Genomic DNA, 15108 nt, shown 5'->3' with positions numbered 1-15108 from the left:
TCCGAATATAATACTGCCACAGACTGTGCCCCTGAATACTGCCACACTGTTCCTCTGAATATAATACTGCCACAGACTGTGCCCCTGAATACTGCCACACTGTTCCTCTGAATATAATACTGCCACAGACTGTGCCCCTGAATACTGCCACACTGTTCCTCTGAATATAATACTGCCACAGACTGTGCCCCTGAATACTGCCACACTGTTCCTCTGAATATAATACTGCCACAGACTGTGCCCCTGAATACTGCCACACTGTTCCTCTGAATATAATACTGCCACAGACTGTGCCCCTGAATACTGCCACACTGTTCCTCTGAATATAATACTGCCACAGACTGTGCCCCTGAATACTGCCACACTGTTCATCTAAATATAATACTGCCACAGACTGTGCCCCTGAATACTGCCACACTGTTCCTCCGAATATAATACTGCCACAGACTGTGCCCCTGAATACTGCCACACTGTTCCTCTGAATATAATACTGCCACAGACTGTGCCCCTGAATACTGCCACACTGTTCATCTAAATATAATACTGCCACAGACTGTGCCCCTGAATACTGCCACACTGTTCCTCTGAATATAATACTGCCACAGACTGTGCCCCTGAATACTGCCACACTGTTCCTCTGAATATAATACTGCCACAGACTGTGCCCCTGAATACTGCCACACTGTTCCTCTGAATATAATACTGCCACAGACTGTGCCCCTGAATACTGCCACACTGTTCCTCTGAATATAATACTGCCACAGACTGTGCCCCTGAATACTGCCACACTGTTCCTCTGAATATAATACTGCCACAGACTGTGCCCTTGAATACTGCCACACTGTTCCTCTGAATATAATACTGCCACAGACTGTGCCCCTGAATACTGCCACACTGTTCCTCTGAATATAATACTGCCACAGACTGTGCCCCTGAATACTGCCACACTGTTCCTCTGAATATAATACTGCCACAGACTGTGCCCCTGAATACTGCCACACTGTTCCTCTGAATATAATACTGCCACAGACTGTGCCCCTGAATACTGCCACACTGTTCATCTAAATATAATACTGCCACAGACTGTGCCCCTGAATACTGCCACACTGTTCCTCCGAATATAATACTGCCACAGACTGTGCCCCTGAATACTGCCACACTGTTCCTCTGAATATAATACTGCCACAGACTGTGCCCCTGAATACTGCCACACTGTTCCTCTGAATATAATACTGCCACAGACTGTGCCCCTGAATACTGCCACACTGTTCCTCTGAATATAATACTGCCACAGACTGTGCCCTTGAATACTGCCACACTGTTCCTCTGAATATAATACTGCCACAGACTGTGCCCCTGAATACTGCCACACTGTTCCTCTGAATATAATACTGCCACAGACTGTGCCCCTGAATACTGCCACACTGTTCCTCTGAATATAATACTGCCACAGACTGTGCCCCTGAATACTGCCACACTGTTCCTCTGAATATAATACTGCCACAGACTGTGCCCCTGAATACTGCCACACTGTTCATCTAAATATAATACTGCCACAGACTGTGCCCCTGAATACTGCCACACTGTTCCTCCGAATATAATACTGCCACAGACTGTGCCCCTGAATACTGCCACACTGTTCCTCTGAATATAATACTGCCACAGACTGTGCCCCTGAATACTGCCACACTGTTCCTCTGAATATAATACTGCCACAGACTGTGGCCCTGAATACTGCCACACTGTTCCACTGAATATAATACTGCCACAGACTGTGCCCCTGAATACTGCCACACTGTTCATCGAAATATAATACTGCCACAGACTGTGCCCCTGAACACTGCCACACTGTTCCTCTGAATATAATACTGCCACAGACTGTGCCCCTGAATACTGCCACACTGTTCCTCTGAATATAATACTGCCACAGACTGTGCCCCTGAATACTGCCACACTGTTCCTCTGAATATAATACTGCCACAGACTGTGCCCCTGAATACTGCCACACTGTTCCTCTGAATATAATACTGCCACACTGTTCCTCTGAATATAATACTGCCACAGACTGTGCCCCTGAATACTGCCACACTGTTCATCTAAATATAATACTGCCACAGACTGTGCCCCTGAATACTGCCACACTGTTCCTCTTAATATAATACTGCCACAGACTGTGCCCCTGAATACTGCCACACTGTTCATCTGAATATAATACTGCCACAGACTGTGCCCCTGAATACTGCCACACTGTTCATCTAAATATAATAATGCCACAGACTGTGCCCCTGAATACTGCCACACTGTTCCTCTGAATATAATACTGCCACAGACTGTGCCCCTGAATACTGTCACACTGTTCATCTGAATATAATACTGCCACAGACTGTGCCCCTGAATACTGCCACACTGTTCCTCTGAATATAATACTGCCACAGACTGTGCCCCTGAATACTGCCACACTGTTCATCTGAATATAATACTGCCACAGACTGTGCCCCTGAATACTGCCACACTGTTCATCTGAATATAATACTGCCACAGACTGTGCCCCTGAATACTGCCACACTGTTCCTCTGAATATAATACTGCTACAGACTGTACCCCTGAATACTGCCACACTGTTCCTCTGAATATAATACTGCCACAGACTGTGCCCCTGAATACTGCCACACTGTTCATCTAAATATAATACTGCCACAGACTGTGCCCCTGAATACTGCCACACTGTTCATCTAAATATAATACTGCCACAGACTGTGCCCCTGAATACTGCCACACTGTTCCTCTGAATATAATACTGCCAAAGACTGTGCCCTTAAATATAACCCTGCCACACACTGTGCCCCTAAATAAAATACTACCAAAACACTGTGCACCTTAGCAGGGTTTCAAAACTATGCCCATTGTGTGGGATATAAAAAAAAAAATGCTTTCTGGGCCCAAAATGTCACACTGCGGGTCAGGAAGAGGATTGCATGGGGGACCGAAGCCCCCTCCCATAGACATGAATGGAGGGGGCGTGGCATCACGTCCCCAGTCCAGGAAACCCGTAGGTTTCCGAAACTGGAGACGCAGCTCCCGCATAGAGTGCAGGTGCTGCAGGGAGATTGCGGGGGTCCCAGTGGCGGGCCCCCCGCGATCAGACATCTTATCCCCTAACCTTTGGATAGGGGATAAAATGTTTTTGCCCGGAATAACCCTTTAAAAACAACAGGTCTCGTGTTGATCCTCTGCTCTGGCCTTTTCTAGTCAGGCCAGAGCAGAATGATGGAGGCAGTGCTGATCGCGTCGTCTGCATCATAGACAAAGTGCCGGACAGGGACCAGTGCTCCCTCGCTCTTACCACTGATTGGCTATTCACTTGTATTGCTGTTTTAAATACACTGATACAAATGAATGCAGGGAAAGTGGATGTCATTTCTCGTTGATTCCATGAAAGTCCCATCCCTGAAGGTCTAGACTAGGGGTCTCAAGCTGGAGGCCCTCCAGATGTTGCAAAACTTCAACTCCCAGCATGCCTGGACATGCACAGACAGCTATTTGCTGTAGCTAACGATTGTCGGGAATGCTGGGAGTTAAAGTTTTGCAATAACTGGAGGGCCACCAGTTTGAGACACCTGGTCTAGACGACTGTATAGAGTCCTGCTGGCATAGGGGAATAGGTGTCTGATAGTGGGGGTCCAACCTCTAGGACCCCCTGCAATCTCCAGAAAAGGGCCTCACTTTCCCAGCTGAGGTCTCTGGCCCCCACCTTCTGAGAAAGACTTGTCTTGACAGTGATAGGCCAATCAGCATGTGACTGACTGGTACGTCATTTTTGACTTTCTGATTTATTTTTATTAATTTTTTATTACAATTTCTTTGATACATGATTTACCAAAAAAAGTTCAGGCAATTCAACATGTGGCAATACCAAATATCCTTACTTTATTTGATAAATGGTTAACACAGGAGTGATTTAAATTGGGAGGGGAGATTTTTAGATTTATTTATTTGTTTGTTTTTACATTTTTCCCTGGAATCACTTTTATAAGCTTGGATTGCTTATACTGATCATTGATATAAGATCTGCGCTCTGCGAGAATGGTCTGCCTGACGCAGACTCTATTATAAGTAATAGAATAGTAGTAAAGGCCTCCAGCTGCCACAGAAACCAATTGACACCCTACTTGTCAGGCAAGGTCATAAGTGCTGTGACCCCTATTGATAACCTCCCTTAAGGGGTTAAACAACGGACACCGGCATGATCGCTGATGTAAGTCATTGCTGCGAGTGTGGGCTGCTCTATGGAGAGTGTGCAGCTCCTGTACAGCTACTTCTCATTTTCACCATTTCAGGATGTGGGACTAGAGCTGGGCTGTTTTCCAGCAGTAATCCCACATGCACTTCCTTTTCCTTAGTTGTCTGTCACAGCATAGCACCTACTCCTCACTTGTATGCCATGACATAGTGCTAGAGAAAGTGTACTGGCTTGAACAAGCTGGTGCTGGGCTGAGGATTTTCACAGTATGCTTCAATAGATGGCATGTGGAGGGAAAATGGGGTTAATGATGCACCTGCTTTGCAAGGTACAATGTGAGCAGAATTAAAAACAACAGCAAGGAAAAGGTTACATAACAAAAGCAACCCCTGTGTGACCAGTAAACTGATGAGGATGATAAGATACAGAAAATAGTGGGTTATTGCAGTGGGGAAAAAACACACCAGCACAGATCTCTATCAGGACGTCTGGACCAGCACGCAGCACAATCTGTTCCTGGGAATTGATAGTGGACCTAAGGAAGGCATTGGTAAATGCCAAAAATGTTGTCCCTATTACAAAAATAAAATCATTTGTTGTCCTGTGCTGCTCATGTCTTGCCTCGTTGCTCTACAAACTGCGCAGCGAAGGTGCGGCCACAATTACAAAGGTCGGTATATTACTTCGGTGTGGTGGAGGGTGCACGCCAGTGAATATCCCTCTACAGGGAGCGCGCCCTTGTTTGTTTTTTTATCTCTCCTTTCAAGATGGGCATGGACCTTCTGGAAGATGGCAGTCAGGCATAGCTTTCTTTCACACAGTCCAGGCTCTCCTCTGCACATCCCACTATCTGGGGACCCTTTCACACTGACATTGTGACCCGTCAGCAAACATCCATCAGGCATTTTTTTTTTTGTGCCTTAACAGACTTTTTTTGACGGGGCACAACAGGAAACAACGCATCCAGACAGATCCTATTTACTATCATGGGGTCCGTCGGGCACCATTGTTTTTTGACGGGAGTAGCGAGAGGAAAAAAAAACGTTGCATAATGTATTTTCCCCCCACTATTCTCACTGGGTTTCCCGACGGACGTCACACTGCTGTGTCACAACGCCAGTGTGAAAGAAGCCTAAGCCCCACCCCCCCACTTCCTGTATTCCATTGTTGTCAATATGATGATAGAAACAGATTTTCCCATTAACAGGCAGTAGATAGCAGTTTGCAGGTAAGTGAGTTAGCTAGTGGCCAAAACTTTAGGGTGTTTTTATCTAATCTAAGGTGTCATTTTTGGTAAATAAACAAATCTGTAAGGCTAGGTTCAGACCACGGAATCTCCGGGCAGAAAATTTCCGGCCGGAGATTCCGAGTGCGGCCAGCGCTGACTGAATCAGTCGGCGCTAGGACCGCGCGGACACTGCAGTCTCCAATAGACTACAATGTGTTCCACGCGGATTTCCGCCTGAAGAAAGAGCAACCCCTTTCTTTAGGCAGAAATTTCCAAGCGGATTTTCCGTTCAAAAATTCCGCTTCACAAATTCCAAAGTGTGAATGTGTGAACGGAAACCCATTCACTATACAATACATTTTAGTAAGCGGAATTTCCCCCTGCAATTTCAAAGCAGAATTGCAGGCGGAAATTCCGTAGTCTGAACCTAGCCTTAGAAATCCCATAAGCTATGAACTGGAGGGAAGTTGAGAGTTGTAGCTTTTTGCAACAGCTGAAGGCACACTGGTTGCAAAACATAGTTTGTTACCTAAATCAGTGTTTCGAAATCAGTGTTTCGCAAACTACAACTCCCAGCATGCACTGATAGACCGTACATGCTGGGAGTTGAAGTATTGCAACAGCTGGAGGCACACTGGTTGCAAAACACTGAGTTAGGTAACAAACGCTCAGTGTTTTGCAAACAGTGTGCCTACAGCTGTTGCATAACTACAACGCCCAGCATGCACGACAGCCAAAAGGCATGCTGGGAGTTGTAGTTTCCCCCCCCCATACATTCACATGGTCGGGTTTACAGTGAGTTTCTCGCTGCAAGTTTGAGCTGCGGCATATTTTCTGCTGCAGCTCAAACTCCCAGCGGGAAACTCGCTGTAAACCACCGTCTGCGTGAATGTACCCTAAAAACACTACACTTACAAAAAATAAAGGGTAAAACACTACATATAGATATACCCCTACACAGTTACACCCCCCTCCCCCTGTTTGGGAAAAACTGCCGTAAGGTAATTTTGGTATCGGAGGCAAGTGTAATTCTTGCATCCGGGTCCATCCCTATGCAAATCCCTAATTTAGGCCTCAAATGCGCATGGCGCTCTCTCACTCCGGAGCCCTGTCGTATTTTAAGGCAACAGTTTAGGGCCACATATGGGGTATTTCCGTACTTGGAAGAAATGGCCTAACACGTTTTGGGGGCTTTTCTACTTTTACCCCTTATGAAAAGGTAAAGTTGGGGTCTACACTTGCATGTTACGTCTGTTACGTCTTTTCATTTTCACAAGAGGTGAAAGGAAAAAAAGTTTGTAACGCAATTTCTCCTGAGTACAAAAATACCCATTATGTGGGCGCACAAGGCTCAGGAGTGAGAGCTCACCATGTACATTTGAGGCCTAAATTGGTGATTTGCACAGGGGTGGCTGATTTTACAGCGATTCTGACAAACGCAAAAAAATTAATATTCACATGTGACCCCTCACTGAACCTAACAAGGGGTATAGTGAGCTTTAACACTCCACAGGTGTTTGATCGGAATGGGAAAATGAAAAAAAAATATTTTTTTTTTTCCTCACAAAAATGCAGCTGTTACCCTAAATGTTTCATTTTCACAAGGGAATATAGGGGGAAAAAAAGACCCCCATATTGTGTAACCCCATTTCTTCGGAGTAAGAACATACCCCATATGAGGATGTAAAGTGCTCTGTGGGCAACTACAATGCTCAGAAGAGAAGGAGCGCCATTGGGCTTTTGGAGAGAAAATTTGTCCAGAATTGAAGGCCACGTGTGTTTACAAAGCCCCCACGGTGCCAGAACAATGGACTACCCCCACATATGACCCCATTTTGGAAACTACACCCCTCATGTAATGTAATGAAGGGTACAGTGAGCATTTACACCACAGGTGTCTGACAGATTTTTGGAACAGTGGTCCGTGAAAATGAAAAACGTAATTTTTCATTGGAACAGCCCACTGTTCCAAAGATCTGTCAAACGCCAGTGGGGTGTAAATGCTCACTGAACCCCTTATTCAATTCTGTGAGGGTTCCACTGTTCTGGCACCACAGGGTGCTTTGTAAACGCACATGGCCCTCCAACTTCCATTCCAAACAAATTCTCTCTCCAAAAGCTCAATGGCGGTCCTCCTCTTGTGAGCATTGTAGTTCGCCCACAAAGCACTTTACATCCACATATGGGGTATTTCCATACTCAGAAGAAATGGGGTTAAAAATTTTGGGGGGCATTTTCTCCTATTACCCCTTGTAAAAAATGAAAAATTTGGGGGGAAAAACTGCATTTTAGTGGAAAAAAAAATAATTTCCATCAACACATCTGACTAACAAAAAGTCATCAAACACCTGTGAGGTGTTAAGGCTCACTGGACCCCTTGTTACATTCCTTGAGGGGTATAGTTTCCAAAATAGTATGCCATTTGTTTTTGTTTATTTTTTTGCTGTTCTGGCACCATAGGGGCTTCCTAAATGTGACATGCCCCCCAAAATCCATTTCAGCAAAATTTGCTTTCCAAAAGCCAAATGGGACTCCTCCTCTTCTGAGCATTGTAGTTCGCCAGCAGTGCACTTGACGTCCACATATGGGGTATTTCCATACTCAGAAGAAATGGGGTTCAAATTTGGGGGGGGGGGCATTTTCTTCTAATATCCCTTGTGCAAGTGTAAAAAATGAATATTTTGAATTTTCTTCTTCACTCTGCTGCCATTCCTGTGAAACACCTAGAGGGTTAAACTTTCTGAATGTCATTTTGAATGCTTTGAGGGGTGCAGTTTCTATAATGGGGTCATTTGTGGGGTATTTCTCACAGAAAAGCCCCCCAAATCCCCTTCAAACTTAACTGGTCCCTGAAAAATTCCGATTTTTTATTTTTGTGAAAATTTTTTAAATTGCTGCTGAACTTTGAAGTCCTCTAATGTCTTAAAAAAGTAAAAACATGTCAACTTTATGATGCAAACATAAAGTAGACATATTGTGTTTGTGAATCAAAATATAATTTATTTTGAATATCTATTTTCCTTACAAGCAGAGAGCTTCAAAGTTAGAAAAATTCAAAATTTTCATTTTTTTCATCAAATTTTGGAATTTTTCACCAAGAAATGATGCAGGTATCGAAAAAATTTTACCACTAACATAAAGTAGAATATGTCACGAAAAAACAATCTCGGAATCAGAATGAAAGGCAAAAGCATCCCAGAGTTATTAATGCTCAAAATGAAAGTGGTCAGATGTGCAAAAAACGCTCTGGTCCTACAGTGAAAAATGGCCTGGTCCTTAAGGAGTTAATGCCGGCCTATGCCAACCATGATTCATCATGCTGTACTGTGACGTCACTGTGCATATTAACCCTGCATATTAATTATATTTGTGAATCAATATATAATTTATTTGGAATATCCATTTTCCTTACAAAAAGAGAGTTTCAAAGTTAGAAAAATGCTAAATTTTCTAAATTTTGATGAAATTTGGGGATTTTTTACCAAGAAAGAATGCAAGTAACGACGAAAATTTACCACTATATTAAAGTAGAATATGTAATGAAAAAACAATCTCGGAATCAGAATAAGGGTACGTTCACACGAGTGGATCTCCAGCGCATATTGCGCTGCGGATCAGCCGCTGAAGCACCGCTGTATGCTGCCTTTACAGGTGCCTGCTCAGGGTGGCAATCTGCACAGTATAACCGTACATCTCAGCTGCTCTCGGCCTAACTCAGGGAGCAGCGGCGACAATGTGTGTGAGTAAACCGCGCATGCGCAGCAACTCACACATCGCAGCAGTGTGTCTGCTTGTAGCGGCATATTGCCGGGGAGGTGGTTTCTTCAGGCATTTAGCCCTGCTTCGGGCAAGCAGCGCTAAATGCCGGAAGGCTTCACTTATCGCGCCCCCCTCCTCCTCCCAGTCTTCGGTAGGCCGGCCGGCCCGAGTCTGACGAGGGACGTCGGCGCATGTGACGTCCCTCCACAGCCGCCGGAGAGAAGCACAGGATAGGTAAGTGTGTCTATGTGTGGGTGTCTGCTAGTCTGTGTGTGTGCGTGTCTGTCTGTCTGTGTGAGCATGTGTGTGTGTGCATGCGTGTGAAAGTTCGGGGGGGGGGGGCCGAAAATGCTGCCTAATGTGGGGAACCTGCTACTGCCTACCTACCTAATGTGGGGAACCTGCTACTGCCTACCTACCTAATGTGGGGAACCTGCTACTGCCTACCTACCTAATGTGGGGAACCTGCTACTGCCTACCTACCTAATGTGGGGAACCTGCTACTGCCTACCTACCTAATGTGGGGAACCTGCTACTGCCTACCTACCTAATGTGGGGAACCTGCTACTGCCTACCTACCTAATGTGGGGAACCTGCTACTGCCTACCTACCTAATGTGGGGAACCTGCTACTGCCTACCTACCTAATGTGGGGAACCTGCTACTGCCTGCCTACCTAATGTGGGGAACCTGCTACTGCCTGCCTACCTAATGTGGGGAACCTGCTACTGCCTGCCTACCTAATGTGGGGAACCTGCTACTGCCTACCTAATGTGGGGAACCTGCTACTGCCTACCTAATGTGGGGAACCTGCTACTGCCTACCTAATGTGGGGAACCTGCTACTGCCTACCTAATGTGGGGAACCCCCAGAAGTAGCACACACATCATCAGTCAGCTCATGCTATTACCACACGGGGGTGGGGGGGTTGCTGGTGGATGATGAGGGGCGCATGATGGGGTCATTATATGTGAGGGGCGCATGATGGGGTCATTATATGTGAGGGGAGCATGATGGGGTCATTATATGTGAGGGGAGCATGATGGGGTCATTATATGTGAGGGGAGCATGATGGGGTCATTATATGTGAGGGGCGCTTGATGGGGTCATTATATGTGAGGGGCGCATGATGGGGTCATTATATGTGAGGGGCGCATGATGGGGTCATTATATGTGAGGGGCGCATGATGGGGTCATTATATGTGAGGGGCGCATGATGGGGTCATTATATGTGAGGGGCGCATGATGGGGTCATTATATGTGAGGGGCGCATGATGGGGTCATTATATGTGAGGGGAGCATGATGGGGTCACTATATGTGAGGGGAGCATGATGGGGTCACTATATGTGAGGGGAGCATGATGGGGTCATTATATGTGAGGGGAGCATGATGGGGTCATTATATGTGAGGGGAGCATGATGGGGCCATTATATGTGAGGGGAGCATGATGGGGCCATTATATGTGAGGGGAGCATGATGAGGCCATTATATGTGAGGGGAGCATGATGGGGCCATTATATGTGAGGGGAGCATGATGGGGCCATTATATGTGAGGGGAGCATGATGGGGCCATTATATGTGAGGGGAGCATGATGGGGCCATTATATGTGAGGGGAGCATGATGGGGCATTATATGTGAGGGACGCATGCGGCCCAGCCTCACCCAGCTACTACCTCCAGTGGCCCCCGGATAATTGGAGGGGCCTGTGAAAAATGAAAGAAGCAATCTGATTGGTTGCTATGGGCAACTTTCCCTCTGCACAGGTTTTGATAAACGTCCGCTATTTATAGTGACCAGCACCCAAGAAACAGTATTCACCATATAATAGCTAGCACCCAAGATACATTGATCGCCATATAGTGACCAGCACCCTATACACTAAGATCATCTACACTGACCAGCAACCTAGACAGTGATGCCAGTACAGTGACTAGCACCCTAACACCCAGTGACCACAGTATAATTAATATTTGATGATTGGGATAACCATAGTGACCAGCACTTTAGACACAGTCATCACCAAATATTGGCTAGCACCCTTAACACAGTTATCCCAGTATAGTGACCAGCATCCTAGACACAGTGACCAGCATCTAGTGACCAGAACCCTACACACAGTGATCATAGTATAGTGACCAGCATTCTAGACACAGTGACCACCATCTAGTGACCAGAACCCTACACACAGTGATCATAGTATAGTGACCAGCATTCTAGACACAGTGACCACCATCTAGTGACCAGAACCCTACACACAGTGATCAGAGTATAGTGACCAGCATTCTAGACACAGTGACCACCATCTAGTGACCAGAACCCTACACACAGTGATCATAGTATAGTGACCAGCATTCTAGACACAGTGACCACCATCGAGTGACCAGAACCCTACACACAGTGATCATAGTATAGTGACCAGCATTGTAGACACAGTAGTCATAATATAATGATCAGCACCATTGACACAGTGATCAGAGTATAGAAACCAGTAACCCTTAGACACAGTGGTCATAGTATAGTGATCAGCACCATTAGACACAGTGATCATAGAATAGTGACCAGCACCCTTAGACACAGTGGTCATAGTATAGTGATCAGCACCCTTAGACACAGTGGTCATAGTATAGTGATCAGCACCCTTAGACACAGTAGTAACAGTATAGCCAACCTAGCCAGTGTTCACCATATACTGTAGTAACCAGCAGCCTAGACAGTGATTCTCATATAGTCACCAGCACTACATACAGGGATCACCATATAGTGAGTGTGTATATAGTAACCAGCAGCCTAGAAGTGATCCCCATATAGTGAGTGTGTATATAGTAACCAGCAGCCTAGAAGTGATCCCCATATAGTGAGTGTGTATATAGTAACCAGCAGCCTAGAAGTGATCCCCATATAGTGAGTGTGTATATAGTAACCAGCAGCCTAGAAGTGATCCCCATATAGTCACCAGCAGCCTAGACAGTGATCACCATATAGTGAATGTGTATATAGTAACCAGCAGCCTAGACAGTGACCACCATATAGTGTGTGTGTATATAGTAACCAGCAGCCTAGACAGTGATCCCCATATAGTCACCAGCACTGTAGACACAGGGATCACCATATAGTGAATGTGTATATAGTAACCAGCAGCCTAGACAGGGATCACCATATAGTGAGTGTGTATATAGTAACCAGCAGCCTAGAAGTGATCCCCATATAGTGAGTGTGTATATAGTAACCAGCAGCCTAGAAGTGATCCCCATATAGTGAGTGTGTATATAGTTACCAGCAGCCTAGAAGTGATCCCCATATAGTGAGTGTGTATATAGTAACCAGCAGCCTAGAAGTGATCCCCATAGTCACCAGCAGCCTAGACAGTGATCACCATATAGTGAATGTGTATATAGTAACCAGCAGCCTAGACAGTGATCCCCATATAGTCACCAGCACTGTAGACACAGGGATCACCATATAGTGAATGTGTATATAGTAACCAGCAGCCTAGACAGGGATCACCATATAGTGAGTGTGTATATAGTAACCAGCAGCCTAGACAGTGATCCCCATATAGTCACCAGCACTGTAGACACAGGGATCCCCATATAGTGAGTGTGTATATAGTAACCAGCAGCCTAGACAGGGATCACCATATAGTGAGTGTGTATATAGTAACCAGCAGCCTAGACAGGGATCACCATATAGTGAGTGTGTATATAGTAACCAGCAGCCTAGACAGGGATCACCATATAGTGAGTGTGTATATAGTAACCAGCAGCCTAGACAGGGATCACCATATAGTGAGTGTGTATATAGTAACCAGCAGCCTAGACAGGGATCACCATATAGTGAGTGTGTATATAGTAACCAGCAGCCTAGACAGTGATCCCCATATAGTCACCAGCAGCCTAGACAGTGATCCCCATATAGTCACCAGCACTGTAGACACAGGGATCCCCATATAGTGAGTGTGTATATAGTAACCAGCAGCCTAGACAGGGATCACCATATAGTGAGTGTGTATATAGTAACCAGCAGCCTAGACAGGGATCACCATATAGCGAGTGTGTATATAGTAACCAGCAGCCTAGACAGGGATCACCATATAGTGAGTGTGTATATAGTAACCAGCAGCCTAGACAGTGATCCCCATATAGTCACCAGCACTGTAGACACAGGGATCCCCATATAGTGAGTGTGTATATAGTAACCAGCAGCCTAGACAGGGATCACCATATAGTGAGTGTGTATATAGTAACCAGCAGCCTAGACAGGGATCACCATATAGTGAGTGTGTATATAGTAACCAGCAGCCTAGACAGGGATAACCATATAGTGAGTGTGTATATAGTAACCAGCAGCCTAGACAGGGATCACCATATAGTGAGTGTGTATATAGTAACCAGCAGCCTAGACAGGGATCACCATATAGTGAGTGTGTATATAGTAACCAGCAGCCTAGACAGGGATCACCATATAGTGAGTGTGTATATAGTAACCAGCAGCCTAGACAGGGATCACCATATAGTGAGTGTGTATATAGTAACCAGCAGCCTAGACAGGGATCACCATATAGTGAGTGTGTATATAGTAACCAGCAGCCTAGACAGGGATCACCATATAGTGAGTGTGTATATAGTAACCAGCAGCCTAGACAGGGATCACCATATAGTGAGTGTGTATATAGTAACCAGCAGCCTAGACAGGGATCACCATATAGTGAGTGTGTATATAGTAACCAGCAGCCTAGACAGGGATCACCATATAGTGAGTGTGTATATAGTAACCAGCAGCCTAGACAGGGATCACCATATAGTGAGTGTGTATATAGTAACCAGCAGCCTAGACAGGGATCACCATATAGTGAGTGTGTATATAGTAACCAGCAGCCTAGACAGGGATCACCATATAGTGAGTGTGTATATAGTAACCAGCAGCCTAGACAGGGATCACCATATAGTGAGTGTGTATATAGTAACCAGCAGCCTAGACAGGGATCACCATATAGTGAGTGTGTATATAGTAACCAGCAGCCTAGACAGGGATCACCATATAGTGAGTGTGTATATAGTAACCCGCCATGTGGGTGCAGTGATCAGGTAAAGTTTCCCTCAGCAGAGGCAGGGAGATGCCGGGCACATGAGGGGAGACACCCGGCTCCGCTCAGCATCCCGTCCTCACCTAGCAGCAGCAGTTTGACTTCTTTGGACGCTTTCTCCCCGTCCTCCCGGAGGTTGCGGTCTATCATCTTACTCCTCTCCGCCGCGGCCTTGTCTTCTGCACTAAGAGTGCAGCCCATGGTGGAGCCGGGTCACGAACGCCCGTCCCGGGCTGTCTGTCTCTGCCTGGCTGCTAGACACCAGAGCTCCCTGCCTCGCCCCGCTTCCTCTGCCGGCGGCCGCTGCTAGGCGTCACTACCGCCAGCTTTCAGGAGGATGTACCAGAGTTACCACAGCTACGCCGCGCATGCCCAGTCACTAGCTGCTCACAGACGTGTCACCCTCTGGCAGCAGCAGCTTCCATGTTTGTGGTTGGAATAAGCAGTAACAGGGCCCCACGTGAGTCATTTTCCTGGTCACAACTTTTTTCTTTGACCTAGGGCACCTCTGAGGAATGGCGTTTGAAAACATTTACCTACATTTATTTAGACTTCATACAATTGTATAGAGGGCATTTCAGGGACATTTTTACGAAGGTTTTAGTTTTTATTTTTCCAAGGCTATGTTCACAGATTAGTGTGAGGTAAATATGCCATGAAATGTCCATTATTGTCACATAATGGAGGTGATTATTAACAGATCTGAATCTAACCGTACGTTATAGATCTGTTAAATATAAAATAACGAACCGTTAACATCCGTTATTATCTGTTAAAGCATCAGTTTATCTCTGTTG

The 15108-nt window shown here is 45.7% G+C and overlaps 1 protein-coding gene across 1 annotated transcript in view; it reads right to left on the bottom strand.

The window, feature by feature from the left end:
- The window catches only part of GNAI3 (G protein subunit alpha i3), a 55105-nt gene extending 40456 nt beyond the window's left edge, over positions 1-14649 (bottom strand). The window contains exon 1 of the mRNA XM_056557885.1: positions 14395-14649. Within this exon, the coding sequence (XP_056413860.1) occupies positions 14395-14512 (118 nt within the window). The 5' untranslated portion in view covers positions 14513-14649. The remainder of the gene's footprint in view (positions 1-14394) is intronic.
- Positions 14650-15108: the final 459 nt, after the last annotated feature.

Source organism: Hyla sarda, chromosome 2 (genome assembly GCF_029499605.1).
Source record: "Hyla sarda isolate aHylSar1 chromosome 2, aHylSar1.hap1, whole genome shotgun sequence".
In the NCBI taxonomy this organism is placed as follows: Eukaryota; Metazoa; Chordata; class Amphibia; order Anura; family Hylidae; genus Hyla; species Hyla sarda.
The sequence above is the reverse complement of the archived record's forward strand: the minus strand, read 5'-3'. Positions and strand labels throughout refer to the sequence as shown.